The sequence below is a fragment of the Psittacula echo genome, assembly GCF_963264785.1.
Source record: "Psittacula echo genome assembly, chromosome: 2".
Taxonomy (NCBI): Eukaryota; Metazoa; Chordata; class Aves; order Psittaciformes; family Psittacidae; genus Psittacula; species Psittacula echo.
The window spans coordinates 92417912-92433917 of NC_137737.1; the positions used below are offsets into that span (position 1 = coordinate 92417912).

At 39.1% G+C, this 16006-nt stretch overlaps 1 protein-coding gene across 1 annotated transcript in view; it reads right to left on the reverse strand.

Annotated features, from left to right (window-relative positions):
• Nucleotides 1-16006, reverse strand: part of MOCOS (molybdenum cofactor sulfurase) — a gene marked incomplete at its 5' end in the record, with an annotated part of 216079 nt that overhangs the window by 82757 nt on the left and 117316 nt on the right. The window contains one exon of the mRNA XM_080611404.1: nucleotides 10340-10416. Coding sequence (XP_080467530.1) covers nucleotides 10340-10416 — 77 coding nt within the window. The remainder of the gene's footprint in view (nucleotides 1-10339; nucleotides 10417-16006) is intronic.

A 16006-nucleotide genomic window follows, 5' to 3' on the forward strand; every position in this document is an offset into this window, starting at 1 on the left:
GGCCACCAAATTGGTCAGGCAGGATTTCCCCTTAGTGAAGCCATGCTGGCTGTCACCAATCACCTCCTTGTTTTTCATGTGCCTTAGCATGCCTTCCAGGAGAATCTGCTCCAAGAGTTTGCCAGGCACAGAGGTGAGACTGACTGGTCTGTAATTCCCCGGGTCATCCATTTTCCCCTTCTTGAAAATGGGGGTTATATTTCCCTTTTTCCAGTCATTGGGAACTTCACTTGACTGCCATGATTTTTCAAATATGCTGGCCAGTGGCTTAGCAACTTCATTCGCCAGCTCCTTCAGGACCCGCGGATGGATTTCATCAGGTCCCATGGGCTTGTGTATGTTTAGGTTTTTAAGATGGTCTTGAACCAGATCCTCTCCTACAGCGAGCTCAAGGTCTTCATTCTCACAGTCCCTGCGTTTGCCTTCCAAGACTTGGGTGGTGCGGTCAGAGCTTTTGCCAGTGAAGACTGAGGCAAAGAAGTCGTTAAGAACCTCAGCCTTCTCCAAATCCTGGGTAGCTAGTTCTCCCGATAGCTTCCAAAGGGGGCCTACGTTGTCCCTAGTCTGTCTTTTATTCTCTATGTACCTATAGAATCCCTTCCGGTTATCCTTAACATCCCTAGCCAAGTGTAATTCTAACTGGGCCTTAGCTTTCCTAACCTGGTCCCTAGCTTCCCGAACAACATCCCTGTATTCTTCCCAGGCCACCTGTCCCTGCTTCCACCTTCTATAAGCCTCTTTTTCCCCTTTGAATTTTCCTGAGCAGCTGCTTATCCATCCAAGGAGGTCTCTTGGCCCTCCTGCTGCACTTCCTTCTAGTTGGGATGCAACACTCCTGAGCTTGGAGCAGGTGATCCTTGAATATCAACCAATATCCCTTGAATATCAACCAATATACCTTTAGGAATGCAGCATATGAAATGATCAAAATTGATTCAGTGAACAGTTACCTCAGAGAACAGTGACATTTTAGTTAAATAAAGTTGATCTGAAAAATTTCACTGCTTTAGCAGGACCCTTATAAGGGGGGGGGGGCTCGTTTAAAATGATTCAACTGCCCCTGAAAAACAAACATAAGAAGCCAGATGCTTTTAAAAATATATTTTACCAGTAACAATTGTGAGAAAATATGCCAATTCTAACTAGATGGATGAGATGCTTCCTAGTGTCTTGAATCTACAGGTGACCTGAAAATGCAAAGCCCCATTTTTAAATATTTAATGACCTTTTGTTGAGGGGATGTAATCATCTGTATTTTTTCAGTTCTGATTTTCCACCTTCACAAGCTATGCCCACCCCAAGGTACGTGGATGCCTCCAGGGAGGGCAGGGAGGCTGAACCAGAGAAGAAGAGGCAGGGCTGTTGGGTGGACTGCCAGGGCTCCTCCTGGGCTTTAGCTGAAGGGGCCTTGCTGGCACCTCCATCTCTGCAAGCGCCAGCTGTTTGCTCATTCCACCACTTATGAACTGTAAGTGTTTAAACCACAACTAGAGCAGCTAGTGTACAAGTGTTGAAACCATGTCTACAACAGCTCTATTGTGAGCCATTAAAAACTCAGCAAAGGTGACAGCTGTGGCAGATGTTTATCTAAAAACAAACTGCACGTATAGAGCAAGCATTAGATGTGAAACCAGCCACTGTAGGCAGAATAGCTCTTCTGAATATATCCTTTATTTCTTTCCATCCTGTATTGACTAAATCAAAGTTGGTGGAGACTAACTATAATTAATACATAGAATCATAGGATCAACTAGGTTGGAAAAGACCTTTGGGATCATAAAGTCCAGCTGTGATTTGAAATTAGTCCTTTTCAACTACAGTGGATCATAAAATCTTTTATTCTCTCCTTTTCTGATATGCAGATCTCCACCAAAGTAGTGCAGTAGATCAACAGGAAGCAACCTTAGCGAGACAATAGGAAAAATGCATTTTGGCTTCATCAATTTTGTGTCTGTTGATATGCTACATAATGTTTCTTCCCAAATAATATATTTGATGTTCCAGGACATCTAAAGGTACTCACTCCTGCATTAGCAGGTCTCCCTTCAGAGGTGTAAAGAATGGCATTGTAGGATCCAAGGAAGAGAATGCTAGTTATCATTTTGCCAGTAGATGTCTCTGCTAAACACACTGAAAGGAACATAGTTTGAAACATCAGCAAAATGCAGGTGGCAGTTTGCATCCTTCAGCTGAAGAGTAGGGTTAAAACCAACTAGGTCATTAGTAATTTCTGAAGACCATTCTTACATAGTCACAATAAAAATGGGGTTTACTTAAAACTCAGTGACCCTCACGTTAATTAAATATTAATTGTCTCCTGATATTATCTCACTAAGTAAGAAGAATTCACAAAAGGTTAAGCTTATGTATTAATATTCTTGACAGAAGTTATGAATGTAGAGTCTTGGGGGAAAAATATTTTTACCATTTAAATTCTGCTCTATGTGAAAGCAAGAAGTCTATTCCCGTATCCAACAGAGAACTTTCTTCACCTAATATTTCTCCTCAAACAAAAAAATCAGTATGTGGAAGAATAAATTTTTGTTTTAGGCTGAAATACTGCAGTGCATGGTAGAATAATTATGCCCCTGATGGATAAAATTCAAAGGTTCTTATATTTTCTTTACATCTATATGTTATTTGGCAATGGTCTTATTTGCAAAAGCCCAGCTTCTAAGCAAAGAAACTAATATTAGATTCTCATAATTGGCACTTGCCATTAACATACAGCGTGATTTTCTGATTAATAATGAAAAAGAGATCTCAAAAGGCACAGATCAGCTGGAAAAGCATCTGCTTAAAATATACACACGTAATTAGGAGAGGACGTCAAACAGACTTGATTACATATTTCATGGGTATGTGTCAAAGAGTGTAAAGCGTTTGACTTAACCCCAGGGTGACTTCAAGAGGATTTACTCTATCTAGTGCTTGTGATTAGCACTGTATAATCTGGATCTGCTGAACAAGTAGAGTTTTACACAATATGCAAATTTCCTTTCGCTTTAATTTAGCCTTTTTGGATTTAGCATAAAATCTCTGTGTTGCATGAAGGGCTGAAACAGCTGGATCCAGTTAGCTACACAAATTAAAAATGTTAGAAATGAAATAAGGTAATTTTTGTCACGGGAGCCAGCATGCACTAGAACGGGACCCTGGGATCTGCAAAGGGATGTCTGCGTACCCATAATGCCAGCCAGATCTTCTTCTGCAAATGCTGTAATGCTGCTCCCTAGTTTTCCTGTATATAACTAAATTTATTTCACTGCTCTATCAAGGTTCATTTTCCAGGTGCATGTTGGTAAGAAAACCGTTCGTGCATCATCCAAGGAAATTAATATCCACACAGTAACATTTTATTTCTAAGTTAGTATATCAGGATGTGGCAAAACTAGTTAGTGATATATTATACTGTTTAGAACCTAATGGAATTAGTTTATGTATAATTTTATTTTCCATTTCCCATTCAGTTCTGGTTTTTAGCTGGATCTATACAGAGACAATTCTTGAGTACTTCATATACAGCTCTTAAGAATACAACTGAACCAGATTTTTTTTTTTTTTTTATTTCATAAGGGTATTCAAAATATAACAATGGCCCTAACCTAAATCAATCGATTTTGGTATAAAAAGTCTTTGCAAGGTCTGCAACCAAGAGTAGAAGCCCTCACTTCTTTTCTCCTTTGAAAACTACAGTCCCATAGGACTTTATATCTGTCACTTACCAGTTATGACAACCTCGCACTGAAAATGACAATTTTTCAGATCCTAACTATATTTGATACTGAAAATTATCTAGAGAGAAAGGTACTGCAGTCAGATAATACTTCTTCAAGATATCCTTTGGCCATGTGCTGGAAATGATGGATCAGTGTGTAGGAACCAGGAGACCTGAGATCCTTTACTCTTGACTGCTGTTAATGTTCCTACAGCCTTTATTGAAGACTTGGTTTTACATCCATTCTTTCTTGAAGTAGGCTATTTATTAAAAGTGACAAATTTAACAATGCTATCTCAGGCAGAACTGAGAACAAATTCTGTATCTACAGTAAAAGAGGTAGGCCTCATTCATTAATTCAGACTTGCCTTCAAAATACATTGTATGCGTTTGGCTGTACTTCCAGACAGTTGCGCAAGACTGCCTCGCCTACTTGCTCATTTTGTAAAACTTATTCCTTAATTGTTTTAATTTCATCTGCAGCCACTAGCAAACGTGTATTCAGTTGAGCATGTCTGTCCTAAGGAATTAACCACCGTTCCAACAACCTTCTTTTGATGCAAAAGAACCAACTGAGCTTTCTTTATAATTTGCTTGAACCAGTCATCTGAAAATGAAAATGATCACAGACTCATGAAGTCAGTGTACGTACACACTCCTTATATAAAACATCTTTTTGACTGCTTTACTACAACAGGGACATGCTCATCCTTAAGACAGAAGTTTTTTTGCCTTTGCAAGATATTTTTTTCTGTTGTGAGACTGTGACCCTTTCCATCTCAGGGAAAGCAACATCCACCTAAATAAACTTGGATTTCAGGCATCAGAAATTACTTATAGAGTAACGGCCAGGTAAGGGTTTCACAAATATAAAACCTGATGCTGAACCCTTGTGCTCCTCAGGGTTCTTCCATTGCATTCCCTGTTCTGCTTTACTGGTTTATTTCAACCACAAGAAACGTAGAACCTGCCCTGCCCAATACAAGTCACAGATCTAAGGAAAGGTAAAAAACCTAAAACATCATTTCCACCTCAACTAATCTGACAGTTCAGCTTTCTATTCCCAAAGGGATCATTAGGAGGAAAGTTATTTAAAAGTAAGGTCCTATACCACACTAAGCTAATCATTTAAGCTCCTTTAATGGACAATGAGAAGAACTGGTATTGCTGACTGTAACTCCTCCTGTCCTAAATTCCCAAAAAATGTCACAGGGATCAAGCTGGTGAAGTAATGCCTGTTCCACTGACTGCAGTGGGAATCTAAATGGTCACTCAGGTGTAGGTGCTGACAGCAACATAAGGTAAATCCCACCCAGAGGTTAAATGTAGATCTGGAAATATATTTAGTCATTTAACTCCCCGTTCTCCTGAAGATTAGCATCTATGTGATATACTAAAAGTAAAGTAAATTCTGTGGCTGAGGAAAGAAACTCAAGTCTCCCAAGTCCTCATCTAGCTCCCTGGCCATTACATTAGCTTGCTTTTTGTGGAAGCATTCATAAGAGTGGCCACGCAGACACAGTCCTTGCAGTGAAACACAATTTCTTGTTGCAAACATAAAAGTGAATGAGTGTAGATAATTACTCTGTAGAGATTCTGATTCATCAGTCAGTCAGGGCTTAGTTTTCAGAAACCATCTGATGTAAGGCAGAAATGGTATCTTTCTTATATTATCCCATGTTCAGTTAGGTACACAGAATAGTAAGAAATTTAAATTGTTCACATTAGTAAAACCTCGTTCAGTGAATGATCTGAATAGGAATGAGGATCCACAGTTCAAGTCAGGGATTGATAGCATTCATATACAATGTAATAAAAAACATACGCTGATTGCTTAGTCACCTACCGTACTACTGTAAAAAAAAAGTCTCCTTGGTTAGGAATATTGTCCTGGGTTCAGCAGCAGCAGTCAGTTTTTCTTCTTCTTAGTAGCTGGTGCAGCGCTGTGGTTTTGACTTTCGGCCTGGGAAAAATATTGATAAAGCCGATGTTTTCGGTTACTGGTCAGAATGTTTACCCTGACCAAGGACTTTGTGAGTCTCATGCTCTGCCAGGGAGGAGGGGAAGCCGGGAGGAAGCAGGGACAGGACACCTGACCCAAACTAGCCAAAGAGGTATTCCATACCACAGCACGTCATGCCCAGGATGTAGAACTGAGAGTTCCCGGAAGGGCTGGATCATGGCAGGGTGGGGGTGAGGTACCGGTTGGTGAGCGGTTGTATTCTCTTCCTTGTTATTTCCTTTATCATTATTACTATTAGTGGTAGCAGTAGTGATTTGTGTTATACCTTAGTTATTAAACTGTTCTTATCTCAACCCGTGGGAGCTGCATTCTTTTGATTCTCCTCCCCGTCCCTCCAGGAGCGGAGGGAAGAAAGGTGGGGGGGGGGGGAGTGGACTTCGTGGTTCTGATTTACGGCCTGGGCTTAAACCACGACAAACATAAAGATTTACTTTGAACTAAATAAATAGAGTAGATATAGAAATAGATAAATCACTGCAGTTTACTAAATGTTCTTCCATCTTGCTTTCCTGGTTGGGTACTACTGTATACCTCTCCTGATTTCAGTAATAGGGAGAGAGCTGGCCAGGATTTTTTCATATCTGTTAGATCACCACCCACTATCTCAAAGAACCTGAACAACAAACAACATGGGAAACCTATACTCTTACCAGCTTATTAACAACTGAGTTTGATTTATAGGTAGACCCAGCTCAATGGGGACATCCACATCCTTACTTTACCAATCCGCGTTGGGAAAAAAAGGATTAGCAGAGACAGAAAACAGACAAGAATGTGCAACTAATGACCCTATTCCTGTCTTGAATGAGAAGTGCAGGAATGAGGAGTGCAGCTTGCCACTTTTCAGGATCCAGAACAATTGTTCTTTTAAATTCAATGGGTCTTCAGCATTTCTGCTGGCTTTAATAAAGTCAACACTGTGACCCACAACACAATATAACTGAGAACACTAACATGTGCAGCAGATGTCAGATTCCCCATGCAAATGCTGTTCTTCCTACTTAAGAAGGATGGAAGTGGAAAGGCAGGGACAGGACGCACTAACTGGCGTACAAGATACTCTCCTGCTGCCAACAGGGTGAGGTTAAGCCTCCTTGTTGAGAAAAATTAGATCAGTGATTCCATCATCTTTTCATGTGGAAACACATAAGGCACCTCAAAGCAGAATTGTCTCAGGTTTCTCCTTTCAGTCTTTAATATTTGGGATCTGCAATGTACACAGCCCTGTTAAAGGAAAAGTTCTTAATAGCTGCAGACCTCAAGAGCTCAGTTATCACTGGATGTGTGAAAAGCCTGTCGGTGTTGGTCACTGATGCTCCCTGCCATTTCTTGCCTTGGCAAGCTATATGCAACAGCACCTGTGGGGATTACCCAGCTATTAGCTGCCCCAGCCTCCTCTTTCCAGAAGTCTTCCAAGCATGAAAGGAGTTTGTTACAAATTTCTCCCCTGTAATAACACTGGATGCCATCAAATGCCTTCCCTGTAGAAGTCTTGCTATTTTGTCTGAACACAGAACAATTATCTCTTGCCAAGAGTATATTTTCTGTCAACAGTGCTGCACTTTTTCTTCATCAGCTCAGGTTTTAATAAAGGCATTTCCCCCTTCTTTTAGATCCCAAGATGCACATTTTTCTCTCTAGCTGTATTATGCAAAAACTTCCAAGATATTTATGTGCACTGCTACCTTTTTTGTGTTATCTCTACAGGTCTGAGGAATGACTGATATTTTTTGATCCTTTTCAAGGCCTTTTCACAGATTAGGCACTTTGTGAACACAATCCACACCAATATTAGCAAATGCATACTAAAAAAACCCACCAAACTTATAAAACAGTTTTTATTTCCAGAAAACAACCTTATATTCAGATTAAACTCTGCAAAGATAGCCTTGCCAGATTTCTTCTGGCAACGCACTTTTTCAAAGATTCTCAAATCATGTTCTAGCTGTTCTCTGCTTTCAAGGGTACAAATGATACCTAGTTTGCATTAGTCAAGTCACAAAAGAAAGATGAAAACCTGGACTGATGTAACATGCTAGCAGCTCTTGCTGCTAGCAGTAAATAAATAACTTTCTTTCTAGTTTGTTCTGTAAGCCAAGTTCATCTTGGGACAGAAATTTAAAAACAGAAACAGTCACTTCACTGTCCATGAAAGGAGAGGTGAGATTTTTGGGTTTTGACATACCAATAATGTCATCATCCGGGCATCAGAATAATTTTGGATTTTAAGCTCTTACATACTGTCTTTGCATTTAGAAATCAACCTCTTCTTTCTGATGCCAGAATTTAAAATGCCTTCTCTTTAGTGTATCCATATTTTCCTGTGCAGAGTGTGGATGCAGCATCTTCTCCCTAGTTAAATCATCAAACCTTTTTCTGAGGAATAAAACCCAAAACAACAACCCATAACTCTTCTGCAAGTACATTTAGAGAAGGTGTTAATTATGAGCAGTTACGTGAGGATATTAGTATAAATTGCCCAGCTTTCTTTTACATTAATGTTCATCTTGTGGTAAACAGCTGGCATAAAGAAAGTAAAATTATCATCAATGATTCATTCTCTCTTTTAAATCAGAGGAAGCATTTCCCTCAAAAATGAAGAATTTCATAAATGTCAGCCAAAATGGAGCATCTACTTCCAACACACCTATATATCACAATCCAGAACACATCTATTAATGTCATCTTTAATCTTACGATTTTTAAAAGAAAAAACACAAACCCATTAAAATCACAAATGAAAGCAGCACCAAGGATGAAAGCAGTAAAATTCACAAACATCACACCCACAGTCCAAGTTTAGTTGACATGCCCAGACAATGGCAGAATGAAATCACAAACTCCACACAGGAGAAGTAATCCCAGTAATCCCTGCCAATCTGACTGAGGAGGAAATTCTTTTCTGTCCCTAAACTGGATGACTTGCATAATCTTAAGAGTTTAAACACAACATACATGAGAATCTGTGCAATACCGCTAAATGCAGGCTGCCCCACATCCCATCACCGGGGGCAACTAGTCCTTGATGTGCCGGAGGATGGTAAAAGTTATTATAGGGCAAAGCAGAAGCCAAAAGTCCCAAAGACCAAGTTAAAAATCAAAGTTAGCTTCACCATTTAGCATCCCACACTTTGGGATGCTTTGGCTGCTATATGATACAATCGCCTTTAAGAAAGCTAATGCAACCTTTACTCTCCAACAACCAACCAAGCATCCAGTGAACTTAAAAACAACTTTCAATTCATCATCTTTAGGAGACCTAGTCTGCATTTTACATTTTTTTCCAATACATATCATATTTTCTTGTGAAGTGAATTAATGCTTCCTGAACAGACATTATAATTAAAGTACTCTCTGTAACAAAATTGCAAATTAGGTACCTTTTCTAAAACTGATGAAAATTTACTAAGAAAAATACATACCAGCTAAGATTAAGTTTAAAAATCACATAGATGCAAGACTTCTAATAATGGCTTCAATACACAAACATATCATGATGTAACTCTGGCATGAAATATGTATTGTTGTTTAATGAAAGTTGAGACAGGTCAAGAATTTAGTCAGATGATATCAGACGCAGAAACAGATCTCTCTTCTTCACAAAACTGCCTAACACTGAATCTCTGATTCACTTTCCATTAGTGGTCTCCCTCCCCATCTTCAATAATTATACTGGTAGAACCCCACTACAGTGCATCCCAAAAGAACTTCAGCAGTGCTTTTATTACACAGAAGGATACAATTAATAACAACAATACTTTGTTTATTTTGTTTGTTTCTACTCCAGGCTGTTTCCAACCTAGAATGAGAATCATTATTTGTGTTGGGACAGTTCAAAGCAAGTACTCCAGGACCTATAGCAAAGGGAGATTTGGGACTGGTTCACCTCTGACAGAGCATTTTGCCACTGAAAACTAACAGTGGGAGACATATGCATAAAGTGGCTTAAACCAAATCTGCAGTCCTTCTGGATTATGAAGTGTTTCTACAACATGCAACAGCTTTGTTGCACACATATAAATGCCAATCATCTCTGTTCAAAAAGAACAGAGGACCTTTGACAGAAATTAAATAACCTGTAAGACTCCATTGTTCTCAACGGTGTGAAGGGGAGAAAAGGATGGCGAGAGAAAATGGCAGTTACAAAGCACTGAATCTCTTGTCACATTGGTCATGCCAGGCACTGATATATTAAATACCAGTACAAGTTGAAGGGCTAAATGTTTGGAAAGGTAAACAAACTGCTCCATGTTAATGGCTTCAAAGATACTCAAACAGTGGAAGCCACTCAGCTACTTTCTAGTGTCACCTTTGTGAGCATGAGGCGGACTAGATTTGTTCAATATACTCAAGTCTTGTGTGTGCATTTGTTGAGAAAAGTCTGTATACTTTTTTTTCCTTCCAAACTAGGCTGGAATAATCCAATACATAAGACCTGAGTAAAACAATTACACTGAGGTCTAATCTTCACACCGTTGAACATGGAAAGTAAATCTAGAAAGGAAAATAAAGCTACAGCCATAGGAAATATGATCAGTCTTGTGCCCTGATTATAAATCTGGAACTTCACTCTTCATTATTAAGTTATGTTAACTGACCTGTGAGTTTTTCCAGAACATCAAATCCGTGTTTCAGAGCAATGATATCAAGAAAAGAGACTGTGCCATCTTCAAACCTAAAGAATGGAATAAATGAGCACAGTAAACAATCATGCAGCTACAATGCAGACCTTAAATCTATTTTGAGTGTTATTTTGTATTCAACGAATCTAACGTGCAGAGTGGGAACTCCTCCCTCAAGGATTCATCTTCCAGTCTTGTAGTGTCCTGTGAAGCAAAAATATACTCTTCAAAACTATAGAGGTTCACATGAACAGTTCCTTGCACATAGAAAGTTATATTCTCCCTTGCATGGGCTACTTGTGGGTTTTGTATTTTTAAAGTAATGGGTAACAGTTATGTCTTATGAGCTAATGTCACAAGGTCCTTCTGACAATGTTGGAAATAGCTGAGGAGACAAGCAAAGACATTGTGTTTGTCCCCCAGCTCCAAAGTGATTATATCTACTACAGTTGAGTTAGAAGGCAAGAGAAACCTTCCTTACCTGGAGCAAAGAGAATGATCACCAACAAATCTCCTTGCATGTGCTTCTTCCCAAAATTAAAAATAACTGACCTATAACAAGAGCACTGTCCAAAGGTGGGAGAAAAGGTGCATCCCTACTAATATCTTTTAAAGGAAACACCAAATAGAAATGAAAATGGTGGATTTGATGAACTACTGCAGCTGTTCCCTCAGTTCAGAAGGAGAAAGTGAAGCTCCAAGGAGGGAATGTATTCAGGAAGTGGTGCCCGAGAGAATTTCAAGGGGGTAGAAGGGACACTGACTTAGGCTTTATGCGCACTGCAATGCACAAGAGGTTCTAAGGTGTGATAATTCAGCGTGCTCCACCACAAAGGGAAATGCAGAATGATGCTGACAAATGATAAAGTCAAAAGTGTACAGGCTGAACCATGGGTCACAGAAAGTCTCTTTAAGAAGGAGGGAGCTATCACCAAAAGCTAACGGCTAATGCTGGACAAGAACCCAGTAGCAACAGCCCAAGATCTCATGGTTAAAGTTTAAAATTAAACTCTGACCATGAGAATGAGGCTTCCCAGGGACATGGTGTTCCTTGGATCTTTCTCAGAAAGGTCTGATGATGTCTGCATTGAAAAATGAGTGGACAGCATTGAGCATGAAAGAGGGACCCTTGGGCAAAAATACTTTTCATGCACACATAATAAAGAAGAAAATAAGGGATTTTTTTTTCTAGATGTATAATTTTTCGTAATGTGTGTAAAAAGCTGTTGGTGTCACAATTAAGTATGTGTTGTAAAAAGGCTCAAAGGTTAAAAATGTCAGACTTCAGATGCTTTGTCTTTAATAAAATAAACCTCAATAGAATTTTATAATAGGTCTCACTTCTGCGGTGATTTTTCTTACTTATCTTCTCTTTCATTTTTTTATAGCTATCAAATAATTTAAACACTGCAAGTGATACTGTCAGGTGAAGGACATAAGCTTCCAAAAATATTTAGTAAAGTACCACACAAAAGAATAATGCAAGAGTATTGTGTATATATATTGGTAATATGTTCAGCTGGAATGAAAGAAGAGAGATAAAGGCAGCAAATAATTATAAACTAGGTGATAAATGAGAAGTGGTGTACTACTACAAGGATGAATAGCCCACAAAAGAACACTCATGTTCAAGTATTTCAATACAACGTAGGCCACAGAATCCTTCTCAGGAATTTCTACATCTTGCCTAGTAATAATCAATAGCAAAGCCTATTGCTTCTGAGCTTTAGGGAAGAAACGTCACTGGTTGTCAATAATGAAATTTAAAATGTCCATTTGTGATTTGAAAGTGACCTAACACCAGGAATATTTTCACAGAGACCTGTGGACCACTATCTGAGGGAAACAACACTCTAACAGCCAGAAAAATTGAGGGAGAAGGAGGAAGAAGAGATAAAGCAGAGACTAACAGTGGTTTTGGAACTAAATGTAGGAAAAACATTAAAAATTTGCACTGTCTGCAGAAAATAGTGGTCCCACACAGCTGCCAAGGAGAGATTACAGAAAGGATCTGTGAGGGTGAATTGACCTGCCCTGCTCCATTACTGGCAATGGCGAGCAAAGCAAATAAAACAATGGCAACTAAAGACCAGAGCAGAGACATTGGCACTGGGCCTATCAAGAAGACTGCACAACCCTCAACAACCTTATCATTATCAGAATAGAAAAGCACTTGAAAGGGTAAAACAGGTGCCAACCTAGATCTTCAAAGGCCTCTGAAACTTACCTATATTAAAACAGAAATGAAAATTTGATTTCTGTTGATTAGATGTGATTATTAACTAAGCAGACAACTGCAGTACATCAATTGCTAAGCAATAGAAGAGATGCATGAACCCTGTTACCGTTGTAAGATCTTAAAGACTTTTATGGAAATAGTCCAGAGCTTAGGAATCTCTTTCCATTCAGGAAAAAAGAAAGTAAACACAGTTGTGGGGTTTTGGTCAATTGTTATACTTCAGAACAGCACAATTGTTGTGCCAGTATATGCCACATCCTGCATTGCTTTGTCAGACATCTGTTATTTATTCTTTCTGTATCACAAAAAAAAATTCCTGCTGGGAGCCCTAAAGCAAGAACTAGAAGCCATGAAAGAATTGAAACTAATGATAAAAATATTTGCTCAAAGATACGGGCAATTCTCTCTTTTTACAATTTAGATATGGACTATTTTGCAACATGCCTCTCTTTGATTTTGTATGTTCATATGACTCCCTCTATTTCTACATTACCAGCTTTCTATTTCTGATAAACAAAGCACTAATATTTAGTCATATCTATAATACGCATATTTATGGTATTTCCAGTTGTCCTGGGTTCAGCAGTAGCAGTCATTTTTCTCCTTCTTAGTAGCTGCTGCAGTGCTGTGTTTTTGACTTTCAGCCTGGGAACAGCACTGATAACACCAATGTTTTCAGTTGTTGCTCAGTCATGTTTACGTGACCAAGGACTTTTCTGAGTCCCATGCTCTGCCAGGGATGAGGAGAAGCCGGGAGGAAGCAGGGACAGGACACCTGACCCAAACTAACCAAAGAGGTATTCCATACCACAGCACGTCATGCCTAGTATAGAAACTGGGGGCAGTCACCCGGAAAGGCTAGATCACTGATCGGGTCAGGTTGGGTATCGGTTGGTGGGTGGTGAGCAATTGTATTCTCTTCCCTTGTTATTTCCCTTATCATTATTATTATTGGTGGTAGCAGCAGTGGTTTGTGTTATACCTTAGTTACTGGACTGTTCTTATCTCAGCCCGTGGGAGTTACATTATTTTGATTCTCTTCCCCATCCGTCTGGGAGTGGGGGTAGGAAGGGGGAAGAGTGAGTGAGCGGCTGCGTGATTCTGGTTTTGGGTTGCCAGCTGGGCTTAAACCACGACACCAGTGCACTTGATTCTCACATATATTCTTCGGATTTACTGAACACCTGATGTGCAATTTCATGTAAAAAATTACAGGAATAATATATAAATTCTGAAATTTAGGAAATTAAGCATTACATGCTATAGCAATTTTACTTAGTACCATGGTAAAACATATAATGCCATGAAGGGTAGCTATTAATCTCTTTTGACACAAAGAGCTCTCTCACAGAATGTTTAACTGTATTTAAGATTGAGAGGAAACATGCTACTTGCACTGCAAAACATTGACTTCAATGGCTACTTTTCTGTTAGATGCAATTGGTGCTTCAAATAAATTGTTTCCTCACTTGATGTCAGTTTCAGTGTCAGAATAATCAGTTTAGGATGAAGTTCATTTGAATGCTGGTCTAGAAGCCATTTCCTGAAGTAATAACGATTTGGCATCTGATGATGAATAAAGGATACTTACAATGGTTAATACTGCCAGAACACCAACCCAAGAAACAAGCTTACCTCTCTTAGCTAGTTCCTATTATAATTGATCCTACTTAATCACATCTGGAATGAGCTCAGTTGCTTAGCTGATTGTGTTTGTGAGAAGCTGATGCCATTTCACATCAACCTGCTATCTGACAGCTCATGGCATCAGAAAAAACAGAGCAGCCTGCCTAAATCTATCAAGGAGTTATGAAGCTGATGAGCTGCTCCTCTTTTCCAAGTCACACAAGATCTCTGCTTCTAGAAGCAGCAATTTTTCTTTTGAGTCACAAGAGAATTCTTCCCTGTCTTCTTTACAAAACAGCCTGTAGCCATCCATCATATTCCTCCAGTCATGTGAGCTGTCTTACCAAGTTTCAGTTATCTTTTGATATCTTAACTTTCTGTCTGGGCATGGAGCTCCAGTTCCTTCTGTTTGTTCTGCAGGCTGCATGCATTGGTAGACATACACTTGAGATGGTTAATCTTCTCATTCTCATTCTGGGAGGCAACTAAGGAACATTTGTACATGTGCAATTTCTAACCACAATATAGCCTGGAGCTTTGAAACTGATAAAAATCCCATCACAAGGTCAAAAATAATCCCACTCATTTGAGAACGTTGCTGAGTCAATGCAAAGTGCAATGAAGGAGCATGGCGGGGGGGAACATCCGTGCCAGCCAGCTTCCACTCTCCTTTACAGTGGAGTAATGACTCCATTTAGGTCAAATAAGCAGAAGTCATTCCCGAGTTTCTAAAGCAGGTAAAAGTGAAATCAAATCCATAGAGAAAGCACATTTCTCGAATAAGCTGCTTTGCTTTTCATTTTTCTTTTTTTTTTAACATTTCTCAAGAGTAGAGCTGCCCTTTGAAGTGAGATGTTACATGAGTCCCTTTCATCTTTTCAATTCATTTATTTTCATCTAATTAAAAAGTACAACAATACAAAGAGGTTCTTGGTGTGCATTTAAAAGTAGTTCATTCAGATCCTATTTTTCACCTCTTAGAGGTATTCCGTATCACCTCTACATGAATAAACTGTCTTGGCAAATTTAATTTTTACATGTTCTACATTTACTTGTTTATTCTAAATTGACATTTGCTGTAATTATAACAGCACTAAGGGTATACAGTGTCAAGCTTATGGCTGTAGGAACAGGCTGTTTTCAGTCATATTCAAGTTCTTAGGTTAGTAATTGCCATCTCTGATATTAGCAGGGGAATGGATGTTAATTGGTCTCACTGCTTTCCAACATCAAAAAACATTTGCAAAAGGAACTGTATTTGTTTTGCTTTCCTTGAACTTAAAATGCATCATTACTGGTCTATGAAACCTTTAGGGCCCTGTTCTGCTCTTTTAGCACATCTATCAGCTCCTGAGACCAAGTACTCATGTAGCTTTCCAGGATGTTTGTGGCTCTCCAGGGGACATGTTACCCTTGGTCTGGCTTTGTCTCCTACAGATGATGCTCTTCATTTCTAGCAGTTTGATATTTTTCCATATTAGCCACTTTCTTAACTGAGTGAAAACTCATGTTAACATGAAAACTCATGTCATGTTGACACCAACAGCTGATTTTTAAGGCAACATGACACAAGACCAAGCATTTACCTGTGTGCTTTTTGATCCTCTACTAGTAAAAACCTTTGAAACAGGATCTGAGCCCTAAACCACTAACCTCAGGCACACACTCCTTTTGGACTAAATATCTTTGCTTCAGATGGTAGATGCCACTGAAGCAAGTAAATAAAATTAGTAGATAGATAGCCCGTTTTAATGGGCATGTGTGCTAACATTAAACTA